This window comes from Dunckerocampus dactyliophorus, chromosome 9 (genome assembly GCF_027744805.1).
Source record: "Dunckerocampus dactyliophorus isolate RoL2022-P2 chromosome 9, RoL_Ddac_1.1, whole genome shotgun sequence".
In the NCBI taxonomy this organism is placed as follows: Eukaryota; Metazoa; Chordata; class Actinopteri; order Syngnathiformes; family Syngnathidae; genus Dunckerocampus; species Dunckerocampus dactyliophorus.
In genome coordinates, this window is record NC_072827.1 from 8,001,774 (window position 1) to 8,020,000 (window position 18,227).

At 39.3% G+C, this 18,227-nt stretch overlaps 1 protein-coding gene across 2 annotated transcripts in view; it reads right to left on the reverse strand.

Annotated features, from left to right (window-relative positions):
• Window positions 1-1,446: 1,446 nt before the first annotated feature.
• ppp1r9ala (protein phosphatase 1 regulatory subunit 9A-like A) overlaps window positions 1,447-18,227 on the reverse strand; it is a 47,234-nt gene continuing 30,453 nt past the window's right edge. The window contains exons 10-20 of one of the 2 annotated variants that reach the window (XM_054786413.1): window positions 17,535-17,631; window positions 17,334-17,457; window positions 17,026-17,177; window positions 15,531-15,849; window positions 15,381-15,438; window positions 15,226-15,294; window positions 13,232-13,424; window positions 11,635-11,679; window positions 8,980-9,096; window positions 7,471-7,659; window positions 1,447-2,465 (exon numbers count right to left, since the gene is read on the reverse strand). In XM_054786413.1, coding sequence (XP_054642388.1) covers window positions 2,307-2,465; window positions 7,471-7,659; window positions 8,980-9,096; window positions 11,635-11,679; window positions 13,232-13,424; window positions 15,226-15,294; window positions 15,381-15,438; window positions 15,531-15,849; window positions 17,026-17,177; window positions 17,334-17,457; window positions 17,535-17,631 — 1,522 coding nt within the window. In that variant the 3' untranslated portion in view covers window positions 1,447-2,306. The remainder of the gene's footprint in view (window positions 2,466-7,470; window positions 7,660-8,979; window positions 9,097-11,634; window positions 11,680-13,231; window positions 13,425-15,225; window positions 15,295-15,380; window positions 15,439-15,530; window positions 15,850-17,025; window positions 17,178-17,333; window positions 17,458-17,534; window positions 17,632-18,227) is intronic. The other variant, XM_054786414.1, reaches the window with a different exon arrangement.

The window sequence follows — 18,227 nt, forward strand, 5'->3', positions numbered from 1 at the left end:
GCAAAAAATGAAGTAAGGACTCAACGGCTGCGTAATGCACATCACAGCATATCATAGCAATTCCCAGAAACCTGAAAGTAGTTCAATAGAGTTATTCACCTTCTTTATCAAAATGCTGGCACTTGAAACATCCATTTTGGTTTACAGAGGTGAGAAACACGATTGAATTCAAGAAATAACTCATGGCAAAACAGGAAGGTGGTGTCTCCCTGCCACATTGTGTCTTTGGGAACACTCACCTCAAGAATCACATCTTCATGTAACTTTAAATGTTCATTTATCCATTTCATTCATCATTTATATGCCTTTAGAATTATTTTATGCATGTACAAGTATAAAAAGGTGTTCTGCGTTAAAGGACAATTGCACTTTTTTGGGAATTTCTGTCTTTCCTGTGCGTTCTAAAAATATAACAAATAAAAAGAGCCAGCTAATTAATGCACGTAATAGAACACACCTATTCCGCCTATTAAAACATTTCCAAAAGCCACCAACAAGGTGTGATGGTTTTATATCCATGCTGTGTTCATGTAGTAACAGGTACTCATGATGACATGTAATACTTACACTATTTTACCACATTTTGGTCATTTTAAGCATTGGCTGAACTTGCTTCCTGGGTGCATTGATTTCACATAGCAGCATAGAAAGGAATGCTAACACCTAGCGTTAACTTGAACTTGAGCATTAACAAACTCCAAAACAAAAACACAGCAGCAGTGGCGGCAGCTCCAATATGTAGCGTTACCTTTCGCTAGTGGCCTGAGGCATTGTGAGCCAGTGTGTGGTGAAGCTAGTCGCTAGCCGGCGAGTAGCTAGCCGATGTGGTGTGGCGTGGTGTCACTAAGCAAGTAATGTAGTTCTTCAGCCTAACAATGTTAATAACAATGTAGCTGTAGCTTGGTTAATGTGCAGGTCACATTATGTAAATGCAGCATTGTTGGCGCTTTTTGGAGGTTTTTTCAGAAAGCTTTATAGGCGGAATAGGTGCATCCCATTACATGCATTCTTATCTGCCTCTGTTTAGCTGTTTTTATATCTTTGGAACGCACAGAAAAGAAAAAGATCCGCGTTCATGTCCCCCAAAAAGTGCACTTTTCTTTTAACATTGTTGAGTCAATCGCTGATGACATCATAGAAGGGCTACGTAGCTGACTTTCTGTTAGAAGCTAAGGACTAAGGACAACACTGTTGGACTCATGCAGTGCATTAGTAACACGACCAGACGTTCTATATTTTATGCTAAATGGAAAATGTACATAAACAGAGGTGAAAACACAAAAAACCCGGTGCGGACACAAACCGAGGTTCCACTGCACTGCAGTGCACTAAGGTGTAAGCCAGGCAGACGTATGCAGCATCATTGCCAGGAAGTGGACAACGGACATATGACCACTGTCATGGATATTACGTATGTTTAGTGAAAGGCAAGTCAGTCAAATGATAAATTGTTAAAATGGGTTTATTTATGCTGTTTGTACCAAGAAGTGTTTCTCTGATTCCAAAGATGAAAGCAAAGTTTTCTTGCGGTTTCGTCACAGCAGAGACAATCACTTGGCTGTGAGCAGTCCTTGTTCACACAGTCCTCGTCATAGGCACGTCTTTACCGTCCAGCGGACCAGTGAGGCATGTGTGTGTTTGGCACCGGGTGTTTGTTTTCATGGACCATGGTGGTGCTGTCTTAAGCCCCACATTTAGGGACAGAAGCAACGCTCGCTTACTCGCTCACTCGGTCCACCCCCCCAACCCCTTTTATTTGTATTTGTCTGGTCTTCACTATTCTACTTAGTAGAATACATTAGAAAGTATAAAAGCAACAATATTTCAATGCAAAATGTAAAGCAGATAGTTGGCACATGTATAAAAGGTGTTTCTACATTTAAAACCTTGTCATTCATGGAAGCTTAAAAGACAAATATAGTGCTCTTGACTTGACTGTACAATACAAAGTTGGACATAAAACAGCAAAGTTATGCTCGCAAAAATATCACATGTTGCAAAAGCAATACACATTGGACTTTCATAAAAATGTGCACAATATATCTGAAAACAGACTTTATATTTTCTGCTTGCAACTTTATAGTGGTGAAAAAAAATGATGCAGATCTTTCGGACCTTAATCTCATGATTAAAAGGATTTTTTTAGTTAGTGTTAACATGTGGCAGAAAGGACAGGGGCTTAAGGATGAACAAAAAAACACAGCTGGCACCGTAGTCCGCTCAGCGTGGGCACTATTGGTGTGAGAAAACCGACTTTCTCCACGTCTTCGTGGGTCACAAAGTTTGTGCACAGCAGCTTGTTCAGTTCAGCACACAGAGTCGGTACTGACCGGCAGTCGTCCGCTACGCCGGATCTCCTTCTCTCTTTTCTCTCGTTGCTTCTCCAGCTTCTCCTGAGCCTTGCGTAATTCCTTCAGCTTCTTCTTGATGGTGGATCGGTCGCTCTGACTGCACACCCCGAGCACCTGAAGGACGCGCAGTCAGCATCACTCAAAACATTACTAAACCATTTGTGAGGGTTTGTGAAGGTATTGTTTTACTTGGGCTTTTAAAAATGGACAAATATGCAATAAATAATATTCTAAACAATTTTGGCTAATTTCATATTTGCTGTACAGAAGGTCCCCGCCTATTCGTGGATTTTTTTCTGTGCTTTAAATTGTAATTTGCAAGAGGGGAGAAAAAAAAAATCAAAATCAGTGCTGCATCTATGAATCCCGCAGAGGGCGCTGTCAATCCACACAACAGTTTACCGCTTTGACAAGAGCTGATGTTCTGTAAATTCATGCTGATGGTTTGTAAGTACTGTATAATACTGCCCTCCATAGGAAGCCAAACATCACCAGAATAATGTAAAGCCTGGGGTCCCAAAGTGGAGTACACATACCCCCAGGAGTACGCCAATTGTAAAAGAGGGGATGTGAATAAAAATTAAAAACAAGTAGCGTGTAACGCTCTCAATTACGAATGTGCCTGAACGCCTCACGCCGCAATGGAAAACGGAGCAGAAAGCAGGAAGGAGACAGCACCTGATGTTCATTGCTCTACGTATGTGCATCATATGAACGAATAAGTACGTTTGATGATTATTTAGTGCATTAATAGTGTTTAATCCCCAAGGTTTTAATTTATATTGGTGTTCCAATCCCCACACGGTGCAGCAGTGAAAAAAATATTATTATTATAGTTCATAAATTATTATGTAGATTTAAACCATGGACAAAAAAAGTGATGCTCAAATTCAAGCCATTCAAACGGAAGAATGCCAACATCAGACTGGAATAGAAGATATGTATGATTACTTATCTATTTATCAGTGCTCATGTGAAACTTTATCAAAATGCAACCATGCAAAATACATATTCTGACACAGAATTACTTTAAAATTAATTAGCCAATTAACTATGTTCAATATTTGTAAAAGAAATGTTGGATGATTACTTATCTATTTATTAGTGATCATGTGAAACGGTATCCAAAATGTGACCATGCAAAAGACACAATTTTGACCCGAAATTACATTAAAAATAACACCAATTAATTGTGTTCAATACTTCAAGTAGATACATGGCTTCAGGTCAAATGTCTGATGGGGTACGCCACTGTAAAAAGTTTGGGAACCACTGATGTAAAGCGTTCATGTAGTACTATGTCAACTCTGCAGGGAGCAACAGCGAAGGAGACGCCTCACAATCAAGCAGCAGTAGAACAAGATGTCTCACATTTAAACAAATATGGCGCGATCAACTTTAAAAAAACAAAATAAAATAAAATAAAAATACTCAGAACTACAAAATATGCTTTTATCGATAATGCTGCGAGGATGCCGATGTGTTTACGTTGTAACAAAGTAAACCCTGTCTCAAAAGAATACAACTGTACCGTAATCCCTAATTTATGGGAGTTAATTGGTTCCAGTAGCAGAATAGCAGAGTTGAAATATACATTTTTTTTTTCTTAAGTTGTAATAAAACAAAATGAAATACAATTTAATTTTTGGTAAACTAGGTTAGGGGGAAAAAGAAGAAAAATTACAAAGATTATTTAAGAAGAAAGTTGTAATATTTGAAATAAAAAAACAGAAAAAAATGGGGGAAAAGACCAAAACAAAGTTCACACTAATACAGTGGGACCTCGCATATCGTAAACCCCCTTTTACATAAATTCCAATGAACGTAAAGAATTTATGTAAAGTTTTTGCATCGTATTACGTAAGAAATTCCATATAACGTAAAGCGTCAAGTCGGTGCAAGTTCAGAAATTCGATTTGAATAGCTTGCGCGACAGAGAGAGGGAAACATTTTCCATGACTAACAGAGTACACTTGGTGACGCCTTCTGACGCTTCACGCTCTCATTGGCTGATTATTGGGGCACCGCCTACGCTCTCATCTCATTGGCTGATTACTGGGGCACCGCCTACGCTCTCATCTCATTGGCTGACTTATACAGCGCATACGTGAGTTTGTGTGAGACAGGCTTGTCCCTTCAACCTCCTTCGCACTCGCACTCGCACACGCCGCACGCAACACACGCACACACTCATAGCACTTTATTTATTTATTTGCATTATTTACTTGTATTAATGTCTCTTCTGTTGTTGTTGCTTAATTTATTGGTATATATGTTTATGTGTTTATGTTTCTTATGTTCTTATTCTTTCTTGTGTTTTCTTTCTTTTCTTGGGAGAATGAACAGGATAAGATTTTCATTGCATGGTATAACTGCTGTTTTACTATGCACATGACAATAAAACTCTCTTGAATCTTGAATCTTCCTCTTCGTAGTCGCCCTTAAACTAACTTAAACAATTAAGTTAAGTTACAAATTAAAATTTTGCACACAGCATTATCGTGTAGTGTGTGTAGGTTGTGAGACCAGCTGACTTTTAGACTCTTTGAGTCGCGTTTCGACTCAGGCTAGTCCTCCTCCTCCTCCTCCTCCTCCTGCCTCCACTTGCGTGCTTGTGACATCTTGTGAACGGTAAGATTGTTTTTGTTTTTCAGTTTTATTCATTTACAGTAATCTTATTTATTACCTTATTTTATATTGGAATGTTACTCTACTATGTTTATGCTAACGTTTTCTTATATTTTCCCAACATATTTGGTGGAATTTGAATATTTTGAAGGGCCAAAGGGGTGAGTTTGGGAAGATCTTGGAACGAATTAGGCTATTTACATGTATTTTACGCTTCGTATAACGTAAACATTTTCAGAACGGATTATTTACGTTGTAGGGGCGTCTACCGTAATACGCTTTTTCCACCTATACAGTCGTCCCTCATTTATCATGGTTAATTGGTTCCAGACCCAACCGTGAAAAATTAAATTCCGTAAAGTAGGATTCAATATTAATAAATTGAATATTTTCAAAGTTAGAGCATAGAAACCGGTTTATGACTTTCAAAATGTTTATTTAACCATTATTAGAGCTCTGTAGACATGATATAACAACCCTATAGTTACCTTTACACTCCTATTATTGTTTGTTTACACCACATTGCTAATGCACAGGCTACGGGATCACTCCAGGGACAAAAGAGACTTCCACGGCTGCATCGCATGCTAGCTAGCTACTAGTTAGCCTCCAATTTATGTATAGGCCCTGTCACACCTTGACGATTTAGCCAGCTTACGTCAACGTATGAAAAAATTGGCCAATACGCTGGCGTACGTCCAATAAGTTATGGGTTTTGTATAAGTTAATAGCACGCATTCATTCATTCATTCCTTGGAGACAGAGCGGAGTCAGCAGCTTCACGGCTTCTCCTCTGCCCAGCTGAGTGGAGTAATGAATGAATGAGCGAGCGAACGAGTGAAGGCGGTGAGGTGTTGGACGTGCTGCCCGGCCGAGGTCCGCCCTCGAGACCATATACCTCACTGTGATTGGTTCTTTCGGCCGAGGTCCCGCCCTCGAGACCATTTACCTCACGGTGAGTGGTTCGTTCAGCTCCACACACGACAAGTGTCATTCATATCAAAGTTGCGGGCCACACGAATATTAATTTTTCATATTAAAACGGGGGCCGCAAACTATTGTCCCGGGCCGCGAGTCTGAGACCCCTGGTGTATGCTGCATACACTACCACTCATGGATTTGTGACTCGCTAATGCATTAATAAAGTTCATAAAAAAATCAATACAAGTTGGTTCCATTCCCAGTGTCACAGTGCCCTCTACTGGTCAAGCTGCAAACTTACCTGCAAATACAATAACAACAGCCTTCATCTTCACTCGCCAAGAAGACAGTTTTGTCTCAAGGTATGTTGACGTATTTTGACTTGTACGTAACTTACAAATAACGTGTGTGAACGGGCGTCAACGATCGCATAACTTATTGCCCAAGGATGCGGGATGTATTAATCATACGTTGACATATGTCCAAACGTTTTGTGCATGCACAAAATTTTTGGACGACTTGGACGTACTATGACGTATGCCGGCGTGCTTCAGCGTGCTCTTAACTTTTTCATACGTAGGCGTAAGCTGGCTAAATCGTCAAAGTGTGACAGGCGTTGGGCGTTGGGCATAAATAAACACCGGCAACACGCTACGCATTCGTTGATAGAAGTTGTCTATAAGTTATAGAAACGTTCTATATAAGTTACTAATACGTCATGTTTACGTCGACCTCGTTATGAATACGCTGTGTATACGCCCAAAATTGAAGAAAAAAAACCCGTCGGCAGTTCAACGTATGCCATCAAAATGATCACGTCAGACATGCGCTGCCTAAATCGTCAAGGTGTGACAGGGCCCTATGCTAAATAAAGAGTTTCAAATAGAGTGGGGAAGACATAATACGAAGCCAAAAACTTAGCACTTCCACACAGAATAGAAGGAGAACTTCTTTTTATTCTATCAAATCATGCCATCGCTGACTACATGCAGTGTCGTACATGTAATGAAATGTTATGTTTTGTGTCACTACTGATACCTAGTGGCCACAATACATATAACTCGTATTTCAATATATATATATTTTTTTTTTTACTAATAATGATATTATTAGTGAACTACAAAACAGCAATCATTTATTAAATTATAATTTTTTTGAAAAATCGTGATCGAGCGAGGGAGCAATATTCAAACCACGCTGCAGCGAGGGATGACTGACAAAGCTAAGATGCTGTTTTTCTTAAAATATTTACACAAAATATCAAAGTGGCCCTTGTATCCTTTCATTTTTCAGTATGCGGCCCTCGGCAGAAAAAGTTTGGACAAAGCAAAAACATGCATTACTTTTTATGGATGTATCCATTATTAACATGTTTTCGCCAATTGCTGGGGGTCTCGGAACATAAGACTTATTTTGCTGTAGGAGTAAAATTTCCCAAGCTAAGTCAGGGAGTGCAACTCGCCACAAGATGGCAGTTTCAGGCGAGAATGCCCCGATTAACAATGACCTTACACAGATGAAATACTCATTGCATTCTGTCCTAATTTAATTTGTATTTATGAATATGTACCTTTAACTTGTCGCTGTCCAGCTGCAGAAGTTGCTGGCCATCGACTCCCTTTGCGCTGAATTCAGGTGTGTACTGGTCCATGTTCATGCCCATTAACCAGTGACACACCTGCTGATTGGTCCATTCACAAACAGGTCGGTTCTGCCATTGATATTCCTTTCCTGTGGCCACGGGGTCATCGTCCAGCGTCTACACGGGTACACAGACAATATGATAACAGAACAATGCACAGCCTTTTCTGTGCTTGATGACAAATATACTGTACATACTGTGAACACTCTCATGCAGGTTTGCTGAAAGTCTTGATGTCAAGCATGAGATGTGAATGAAATGTCCTTCAATCAATTCTAAATTTATCCACACGGAAATCTGTTTCTAGTGAAATACTCAAAACACAACACTGCATGCTAACTAATATGCTAACTAGAGATGCACGATATCTTTTTTTCCTTCCCAAACCGATACCGATAACTTTCTGCTTCTCAAGACCCATACAGTATACCGATAACCTTTTTTATATCTACCTTTTTAAAATTTAGATTTAGCTGTTGTTGTGCACACCTGGAGGTAAGATGAACTCGAACAAATTTGGATTTGACTAATTGTAACTGTTCATTAGTCCTAATCAAATATCATGACATTACTGCTACCACATACAGTAACTACTATCAGGAGAACCAGAGCATAGAGCGGAGGAAGCCACCTGCTGTGGCCCAGCAAGGTGCATTGTATTCAGACATACGCTTCTGAGCAGCCAGTGTGACGCCACGGAGGTCTCTGGCTAACCTTTTGTACTTTTCAAACACTGTGGCACAACATTCTCCAGACATGATAGCGATGTGGCGTTTCAGGTGGCTGATAAGGTGTGCTCGATGGGGTTTTCCCCCTCATCGCGGTGCATTTGGTCCAACTAGCACGCAAAATGTCACTTAAAACAGTGAACGTTTCTTTACAAGCGAGCTCAGGAGACGTCACAACAGGTCGTTAATGTCACAGGCAGGAGAAAAAAGGAGTGCTTGATTTGCTCACCCCCGCACAGTACGGGCAATCTCACCTCATTGGAGCATTTTTTTTTTTTATTATACCGGTAACAGCGCTGTTTTTAACGACCCGATAATTATCGTGCACCCCTAACTACACAGTTAAATGTAAGGTGGAAAAGAAAGAGATGCTGAAAGACAACTAAGCAAGCAGTAGAGCTGTCACATTGTTGTTCTCTGCTCCACCACAGTAGTAAAGAACATGAAGCACTAGCTTATTAAGGCTCTGTGAGGAGCGACACAATTAACATCAGAGCAGATATGACAAAAGCTGGGCCAAGACTCAACAAAACGGCTTGAAGACACACAAACACACATGCAGTTCTCCTCTATTTCCTCTCTATTCACAGTTGAATCACAGCTGTGGGGGGGAGGGACCTGAAAGAGCATGCTTGTAAAGTGTCCCCTTTCAGCTTCATCAAGGCGCCCCACACAGCTTTTGTGACTGCACAACAAGGAGAGCACTCACCTCACTGGAAGAGAAGATTAAAGTGTGTGAGCGCCCAGACAGATTGGGTTCTGCCACTAACCCAGAGATGTCTGAACTGGGACTGGCAGGGTTACAATCATCTATGACTGACAAACTCTGCAACAAGTGGAAACAAGGAACGCATTTACAACACAAAAACAACAGTTCTTTTCACTGGGCCAGTCAAACACACACACAAGAAAGGCTACAGGCGGTAAGGACACAGTACTGTGACATCAGCACAATTTATACATGACATATGAAAGCCAGCTCATCATTTCTGTCATCTACATTGATCCAACACCAAAACTACCACCTTCTAAACAACTAACACACATACAGACACTAAAAATGAAAAGCATGGGTTAATGTTTGAAAAGATAGTAGTTTAACTACACTGCTACCTTAGTTTTTGTTTTTAATTTCTACCAAAAGGTTCTTGAAAACAAAAACCAAGGCCATTTTTGCCCATAGAAAATATTGTAAATCCAATAATCTGTTCTAGATACCCGGAAATATTAACACAAACTATATTTTATAGATAACAATGCAGAAAACAATGTGAAATAATTATAAATGAGGATAATGAACTTATTGTAGATGCGGACTTCCGTATATCCTGGTGAGATTGAATTCAATAGTGTTTCTCACCTTCTGCATCAAATTGCTGCCACTCGCAACTTTCTCTGGTCCCGTGGCGCGTTATTTAGCAGTCACACTCAAAAAAATGGAAGAGTCAGCAACGCGAGGGAGGATTTGTTTGGCCACTTTATTCGAGTTCAGAGCAAACGGACTAGTCGTGAGACAAAATTTTGGCAAAAAATCTAAACAAAAATGATACAAAAAGTGGTGCGTATGAAAGCGAGGTTTGGCTGTACTGTAAACTAAGTATTGCGAGATTTGGTGTTGGATGCGTGATCCACGATGGTTGAATAAACAAGCAATGTTAGGAGTATCATCCGCCTCTTTATTAGGGTAAAATACCACAGTTTGTTAAGCAGAATATTGGTGAAGGCAACATTTTGGCAAAAACTTCATTTAAAAAAACAAATACAGTTGTCCCTCGTTTATCATGGTTAATTGGTTCCAGACCCGACTGTGTTAAGAGAATTTCCGCCAAGTGGGATTCAATATTAATAAGAAAACAATATTAATAGAAAACCTGTATATGACCTAAATACGGTTTTGACATTATTAGAGCCCTCTAGACACAAGGTAACACCCCTACCATCACCTTTACACTCCTCTTACCTAACATAGTAGACATGATCAAGCGATAAGACATAATAACTAGGGGTGTCACAAAACTGTTCACCAGACAACACACGAGATTGGGTCTACAAGAACAAGATGAGACAAGATTTGAATTTACTTTGAAGAAAAGTACAATGGAAAAATGTATTAAAAAAATTGACAGTATAGCAATCTGTCTATTTAGAGAATTTCTACTATGTTACACTCTTCTGCACTGTGTGTACGCCGAGACAAAGAGACTGTATGACTGACAAAACGGCTCATTCCATTCATGCCGTTGTTCTATGGAACAAATGTGCCAAGATGCTGAAACAAACTAGGAGTGAGCCTGTTTGGAGGCGGGAGACGACGAAAACAGACAAACATGCACATGGCAAAATATTGAGGCCGGCAAAATTATCTTGTTCATTTTCATTTGTGAATCATGTGTGATTAATAATTTATTAGCGTCCCAGGACTAGTGCACACGAGACAAGTTTCTTTCCCCCCTCGAACGAGAAATCTTGTCACGTTTTAATCTCGTGAGATCGTGTGACACCCCTAATAATAACTCAAGTTCATTGTAGTACCTCAAACATAATGTGGGTCGATCTTATAGCATTTAAAAAAAGATCGTCAGTCTTGTCATCCATCCTCACTCCATGCAGTGCGAGTTAATGTAATGTAAGCTGACGCCTAGTGACCAGTGTAGAATACTAGATATGTATTTCAATATTTTTGACTAATAGGCCATAGTCAACCACGAAACAGCCATCCATCCATCCATCCATTTTCTATACCGCTTCTCCTATTTAGGGTCGTGGGGGCATGCTGGAGTCTATCCTAGCTGACTTTGGGCGACAGGCGAGGTACACCCTGGACTGGTCACCAGCCAATCATCATTTTGTAATTAATTAATTTTTGTAAAAACTTGATAGAGTGAGGGAGGGAGGTTTGAACTGTAAAGTGGCGAGGGACGACTGTTATATAAAATTCTGGGGCGTTCGAAAACCGAAGTTTGACTGTATTTGTAACGTTTCCACGCTATTACTGTTAACGACAAAGAAATATGCCGTGTAATTATGCACTGATATCTATATCAACAATCTGGATGTCTCTTCAGTAAGGGAGAGGTAAAATACAAATTTGGTATGCCCAATATTGTACGATAAGCAAGAAACTTTCGTTGAAAACCGAGGTTTGGTTGTATTTTGTGATCTAACCCCTCCTTTGTTACGGTTTTCACTTGCCACGCACTTCAGCAAGGCCAACAAATTACCTTTGGCACAGAGAAAATTAGAATGAAAACTGAGTAACATTACCGCATCCCGGAAATAATACATTTGTGGAGTTAAAGAAAAATCAGCACTAGATTTGTTAGTAATGCTCTAATGAGTTAAGAAAAAAACTAGCATACTGTACCAAATCTAATGAGCGACTGAATAAAGAAGACCAGGAGAGATTTGTCTGTTTAAAGGAAATACGGTGGGTTGAGTCACACATACTGTACAGTATATACATAGTATTCAGCCTAGGTCACAACCGGTCATACGGGTTCCTTCGGCCGGTCTCCGAGCAAAAAATGCAAGAAACGCATGGAGGGTGCGCTTGTGACGTGCTGATTTTTGAGCCGTAGACTGGCCGCAGAGGTTCTTTGTCATGTGAAACTGTCTGGGTGCTTGTTTTTTCAGGTTACATGACATACTGTTTTGCTGGTGTCAGGTTTGGGCAAAGTGTCGATTTTTTTGTACGTGCGGCACACGTGCACCCCACATATGTTAGATATTACGCACGTCCTCCATGCGTGTCGAGTAAGTCGGTCGTGCATTGCCCGTATGCGAGAGTGCATCAATTTGTTGGCCGTGCGCTGTGATGTGCGGATCGATACTGAAATATCGAAACTTCCCATACCAACTCGTCATGCTCTAAGGTCGATTCTCAAATCAAAATATCGATACTTTTGATACTTCAGATTATTATCTCAAGTATTATTACTATTATCTTTTTTTCAAAGTGATACCTGTAACTTTCTGCTTCTCAAGACCGATGTGGTAATGTGGTACGGTAATTATATCCACATGTTTGTGCACACTTGGAGGTACGGAAGACTGGAACAAATTTGGAGTTGTCCAACTGTACCTGTTGATTTGTTCTAATCAAATATCATGACATTACTACTACCACAAGAACCAGAATATAGAGCAGAGGGAGCCAGCTACTCTGGCCAAGCAAAGTGCACTATATTCGGACACATGCTCTGAGTGGTGTGCCGCTACGGAGGTCAGGAGAGCTGAAGTATAGAGCAGGAGGAGCCACCTGGCGTGGACCAGCAAGGTGCACGTTGGTTACTTATGACTTATAACGCTGACGGTACGAACAAAGCGCAGCCATACTTCTGAGCAGCCTCAGACGCCGTGTGTGGTACGCAAGTTGAACTTACAGGTTGCACATTGGGTGCGCTGGGTGATCTTACTCCTTTATGGTCACCACAACTACGTTCGCCATGAAAACAAAAAACAAAAAACACAGCGATTTAGGGAACGCCACAAAATGCAAATACGTCCGGTTGTGACCTACGCTTTTAGTCTTGCTTTTACTATCTTGACATGAAGGGAAAAAAACAATTGGTGGAAATACTCAGTAAGTGTATCTACTGTACGTGTGTAGCCGAGAGAAAAGAGTCATTTTACCCTTTGCAGGTTTCAGTTAAAAGTAACCAAATTCTTAGCTGCTTAGCTCTGTGATGGCTGACGTATGGATCCACTTTCTGCGGCTTCTGCATCATGTCGTTTTCTTGGAGAATAGCTTGATCAGAGCAGATGTTTGGAAGTGTGTGCTAGTGTTAGGCTTACAGTGACGATGGTGCGATGATAAAAGAGGCCAGGGAAAGGATCAAGTTCTTGGCCTCGCTGATGTTTTGCTAAGTTGGAATTCATTACATGTGAAAATACTCCTGCCTTAAGTCCGTGTTGGGTATAAATACTCTCAACTTCATGGAAAGTTAGACAAACATCAATACCTTGTTCTTGCGATCCTGGCTTTGCTCACTGCTGGTCTCAGCGTAGGGCAGGCTGCTGCTCGAGGAAGACGGCTCCCTGTCTCGGTCCTTCTCTTTGTCTCCAAACCAAGAGAAGGGCATACAGGTTGGGATGGAGGTCATTGACTCTGCAGGAGACACGTTACCAGAGTCTTCCAGTAACTCTGCCGAACCCCTAAACAGTGGGGGGAAGAGAAAAAAGTTCAACAGCGGACGCTGCAACTTGAAGCTGCTGCAAAAACAATAACTGAGTTTATAAGGATCGAGCTTGAGAAAGACTTGATTTGACTTGGGAGCAGACCAAAAATTCACTAGACTGCTAGCTGGCTTCCCTAACTCAACAGCGGTGCCCTAGAGCAGTGGTTCTCAACTGGTGGGTCAGGATCCAAAAGTGGGTCGCACATCACAAATCCAAAATAACATTAAAATATGTAACATAAAACTTATGTCTGACTTATTTCAAAGTACATTTGAAGTATTTTAGTCATTTTCCTCCTTCACATACGTACACTGCACAGCTGTAAGTGCAATATCTGATTTTGTGCTCTTTTTGACATTTAATGTTACTTCACGCATTATTTGTATGCATGCAGTTATGTTCTTCCTCGTTTCCTTGACAAAATGCCTTTAGAAATGTCTCTAAAATGCACTTTGGATATTACTTGTATGTATTGATGCTTCAAAATATTTTAAAAAGAAATACAATTGCTTGGTTTGATAAATAAAAATAGACAAAATATAAATAAACACATGAAGGCATAAGTAAGTAAATAAAGAAATATAATTAAAATAAAAATGACTTAAATAAAAGTGTAAAAAATGAAAATAAATAAAATGACAATGAATAACATTAAAATAAAAATGAATAATAAACATACAAATTAATTAAAAAATGACTTAAGTGTAAATAATAAAAAGGACAAAAATATGACAAAAGTGTAAAAAATAAAAATGACTTAAAGTGTACAAAAAGAATTAAAAAATAAATAAATAAATAAAGATGACTTAAATAAAAGCTGTCCGTGACATAATGACCATGGGAAAATGTGGGTCCCACATTGAGACCATTTGAGAACCCCTGCCCTTGAGAAAGGTATCAAAGCCTTAAAGCCCAGGTGTCAAACTCAAGGGGCCCGAGGAAGGCTGGAAATTACGCACGTCAAAAAGACACTTGTTAAAAACATAAGTATTTATTTCATTATTTAATTTTTATTTTTTTAAGTTGATTATTTCTGTTATTGTTTTAGATATAAATATATTTTATTACAATTTTTTTATTTAAAAAAAATCCACAATCTTTGTATTGCACACAAATGCAGTTTCTTATTTTTGTGTTGTCAAACCCCATTTAACAGAATTATACAGTAGTCGTATCCTCACATTTCTGCTTGGCACCGTGACTTCTGATCTCAATGTCAGTAAGTAAATAAATAATATAAGTAAATATTCAAATGTGTAATAATATCATGAGACGATTACACATTTATATGGTTTCACAGTTACAGGCGGCCTTCTAAGAGTAACCGTAACTGCGATGTTGCACACGGTGAAAATGCGTTTGACGTCGCTGCTCAAAAGGTTTAAAGATTTAGGCAGTGACACCATCTGTGCGTTTTCATCCTTCGACGTTTCTCCCTTGGTGCATCTCCATAAGATCCATTGTGAGTGCTTTGAGTGCTTGAAGCACAAAAAAGGTCTCACTTGTATCATGCAGACCTGCCATGAATACTGCTACCCCCCGAAAAAAATCAAAGGATTCAATTGTAAAAAGGCTTAAAAAAACATCATACATATTTAAAGACAACGCTTTGAGTAATTATTCATTATCAACATTTTAGCTTTTTCTTGTTACATTACGCCTTTTACGCTGTCGTTTTTATTGTAAATGTTGATCCAAAATCATTCCAAGCGTATCCAAGGGTGAAACTGTGTGCAGTATATGAAAAATGTGTACATGTTGGCAGGTCTGATCATACCTGCTGTCCAAAGACATTCTCATCTCCTTGTCATGTTTTTTTCCTTTGCCACCCGACTTCCGAAGACCCCTGCATAGACCAATGACAGGCTGGATTGGCAAATGCAAAAAGGGGACAATAAAAACGGAATGTTACCGAGTATCGTGGAAACGTACCCAAAGTCAGGAAATCGTCTTTTGGGTTTTGTAGCTGATGTGGGTTCAATTAACTCATCTGGGGGGGGAAATAAATGGTCAATTTACCTTGCAACAATGTGACACAATGCTATTAGTGTGATTATTGAATAATAATTGAGTCCTTCATACCTTTGAGCACTTTTTCCTTGCCTTTCGACTCCCTCTTCTTCACGTTACGCATTAAACCAGAGGGGGATGTTGGAGATGCGTCATTTAGAGGAGACAAAGCGGGACTTGCACTGCTTTCAATGCTACCCCCCTGTGATGGGGACAAGGACGGGCTGCTGGAGAGCTCAGCCGTGCTCTTGGATTCATCTTTAGTCTCCCCCGGATCATCTTTTTGTTCATTCCCAGGATAGCAGACAGGCACTGGGAGAGACAGGCTCTCCTGGATAGAGCTCCTCCTCCGAGGTTCCTGCTCCTCCTGGTCATCCTCCTCTTCGGTTTCCTGTCGGGACAATGCCAATTATGTGCAAGGACAATGTGAGGAAAGGGAGATGGACTGGCTGACTCTCATACAAACACGGTGTATGATGCTGTAACTGCACACAAGTAGCTTTGTACAGTATGTAAGCATTAACTTTGATCAACTGTTTTCGCCCATATTTATGAGGAAAACAGGGGTGTCCAAAGTGCGGCCCCGGTGGCCCACGGGTGTTTTTGTTGGTTGGCCTGCAGCACATTCTAAAAATATAATTTAATAACAAGAGGGAAAAAACAAAAAAATAGCACAAATTAAAAAATCAACAGTAATTTTACAAGAATAAAGTCACAATCTTAGGAAAAAAGTTGTAATCTAATGAGAAAATGTCATAATTTTACTAGAATAACATCGTAATATTATGAGAAATAACATCATTTTAGTAGCATAAAGCTTAAATATTAAATAAAAAAGGGTTTTTTTTAAGTCTCAATATTATGAGAAACAAACAAAGCAAAATAAAATTGTAATTTTTGGAAAATTAGGTTGGGGAAAAAGTTATAATGTCACGAGAATAAAGTCAAAATGTGAAAAGTTACAAGAAGAAAGTTGAACTAGTTGGAAAAAAAAACAGAAATGGAAACAGCTGTAATTTCACAAAAATAAATTACAAATATTTTATGAGAATAAACTCGGAATATTATGAGAAAAAAATATTTGTCATTTTAGTAGCATGGAGTTGAGATATTAAAGAAGAAAAACATTTTTTTTAAGTTGTAATATTATGAGACACAAATGGGAATAAAATCCTAATATAATACGAAAAGAAAATTTACAAAAATTATGTAATTAGAAACTTGAAATATTTGGAAAATTAAAAAACAAAAAAAAAACAAAGCAAGAATGGTGGGGAGCAAAGAGCAAAGCTCATACAAATAATAGGCTTTTTCCAACTATATGACAAAGCTGAGATACGGTGATTTCTGGAAATATTTCTAACTTCTTAGCATGTTGCTTTACAAAATATTACCGTGACAAAGCTGCATTCTTTCATTTTTCACTATGTGAAAAGCTTTGGACACCCCTGGAATAAAACAAATGATTTATGCATTAACAAATCCTTGTAAACATTTGTAATAAAAAATAAAAAAATCTCAAAACTCAGCATAAACCAGCGGACACAAGATTCAGGCTGATTCTGACCTGGGAGGGGCTGGAGGTCACCGTGAGACTCTCCTTCATTTTGTTTCGAGAAGGACGCTGGCGTTTAGCCTTCTGGGCCAGCATGCCTTTTGCTTTGTGTGCACTGATATCCAGCAGCTCCGTCTCCGGGACCAGCTCGCTCCAGTCTTTCTCTACACAGTAACAAATGCAACCCAAATAGTGTCCAGAGAGCCTGTATCCACTGACATTTTTACAGCATTTTTTTTTAATTCAAGGTTTTTACAGCTCACATTGTTTCTTCTAAAATTCTGTAATAAATGTCACTGAATACCAATAACCTTTTGTACCTGCAACTGAGTCACAAGATTGTTTATCAGGGACTGGGACTTGGGAAAGAAGGCTGTCTTCTGCTGTGATCTGAGTAGTCTTCCGAGACACACATGGACCATCCCCAGACTCCAGGACAACTATCTGCAGACAAAATACCACCATTTATACCAATCTCATGTCTGTTTGATGGTGAAACACATTTGAAGCAGCTTACTTACCCGATTCTGCAATCTATCCAGCTGTTCCATGTAGCACCTTTCTTTTTCATCAATACCCTTCTTCAGCTCTTCCTCCTTCTTCACAAAGTCTATTTCTCTAAAGATTCAGGAAAATGGGGTTTCAGTAAAGCTGTTCTCCTTAGATGTACAAGGTTAACATTTAACTCATAACACAAACATCACGGCATCACCTCCTTTCCCTGATCCTCCTACAAGCTCTTTCAGAAACAAGTCAGCTCACCCAAACCCAAACACAAATAATAATAACGGCAGACCCTGCTTTCTAGTCAGCAAAGAGTGCGAGAGACAATGTTTCTGGAAGTGTTTGCAAACAATTTCCAATGCTTTGAATACCATAAAGTGAGTTTCAGCAATTTCCTTTGTGTTTAATCTTTAAAAACAAAACAACTTCCACTGGCAACAATGACACGTGAGAGATTCTTCTGATGGTTCAGGTGAAGAGATCTTTAAATCCATGTCAAATGTTAGGTTTTTGGACTTATAGTACGCAACAGAAGACTGGCACATTCTCAATATATCATTTAACAAGAAAACAAAAAATGGAAAAACCAGCAGTAGTTTGAAAAAAAAAAAAAAAACTACTGCTAAACTAAAAAATATTAACAGAAAAAAGTTGTAATCTAACAAGAAAAAGTCAGAATTTTAAGACAATGTAATATGAAAAAAATGCCA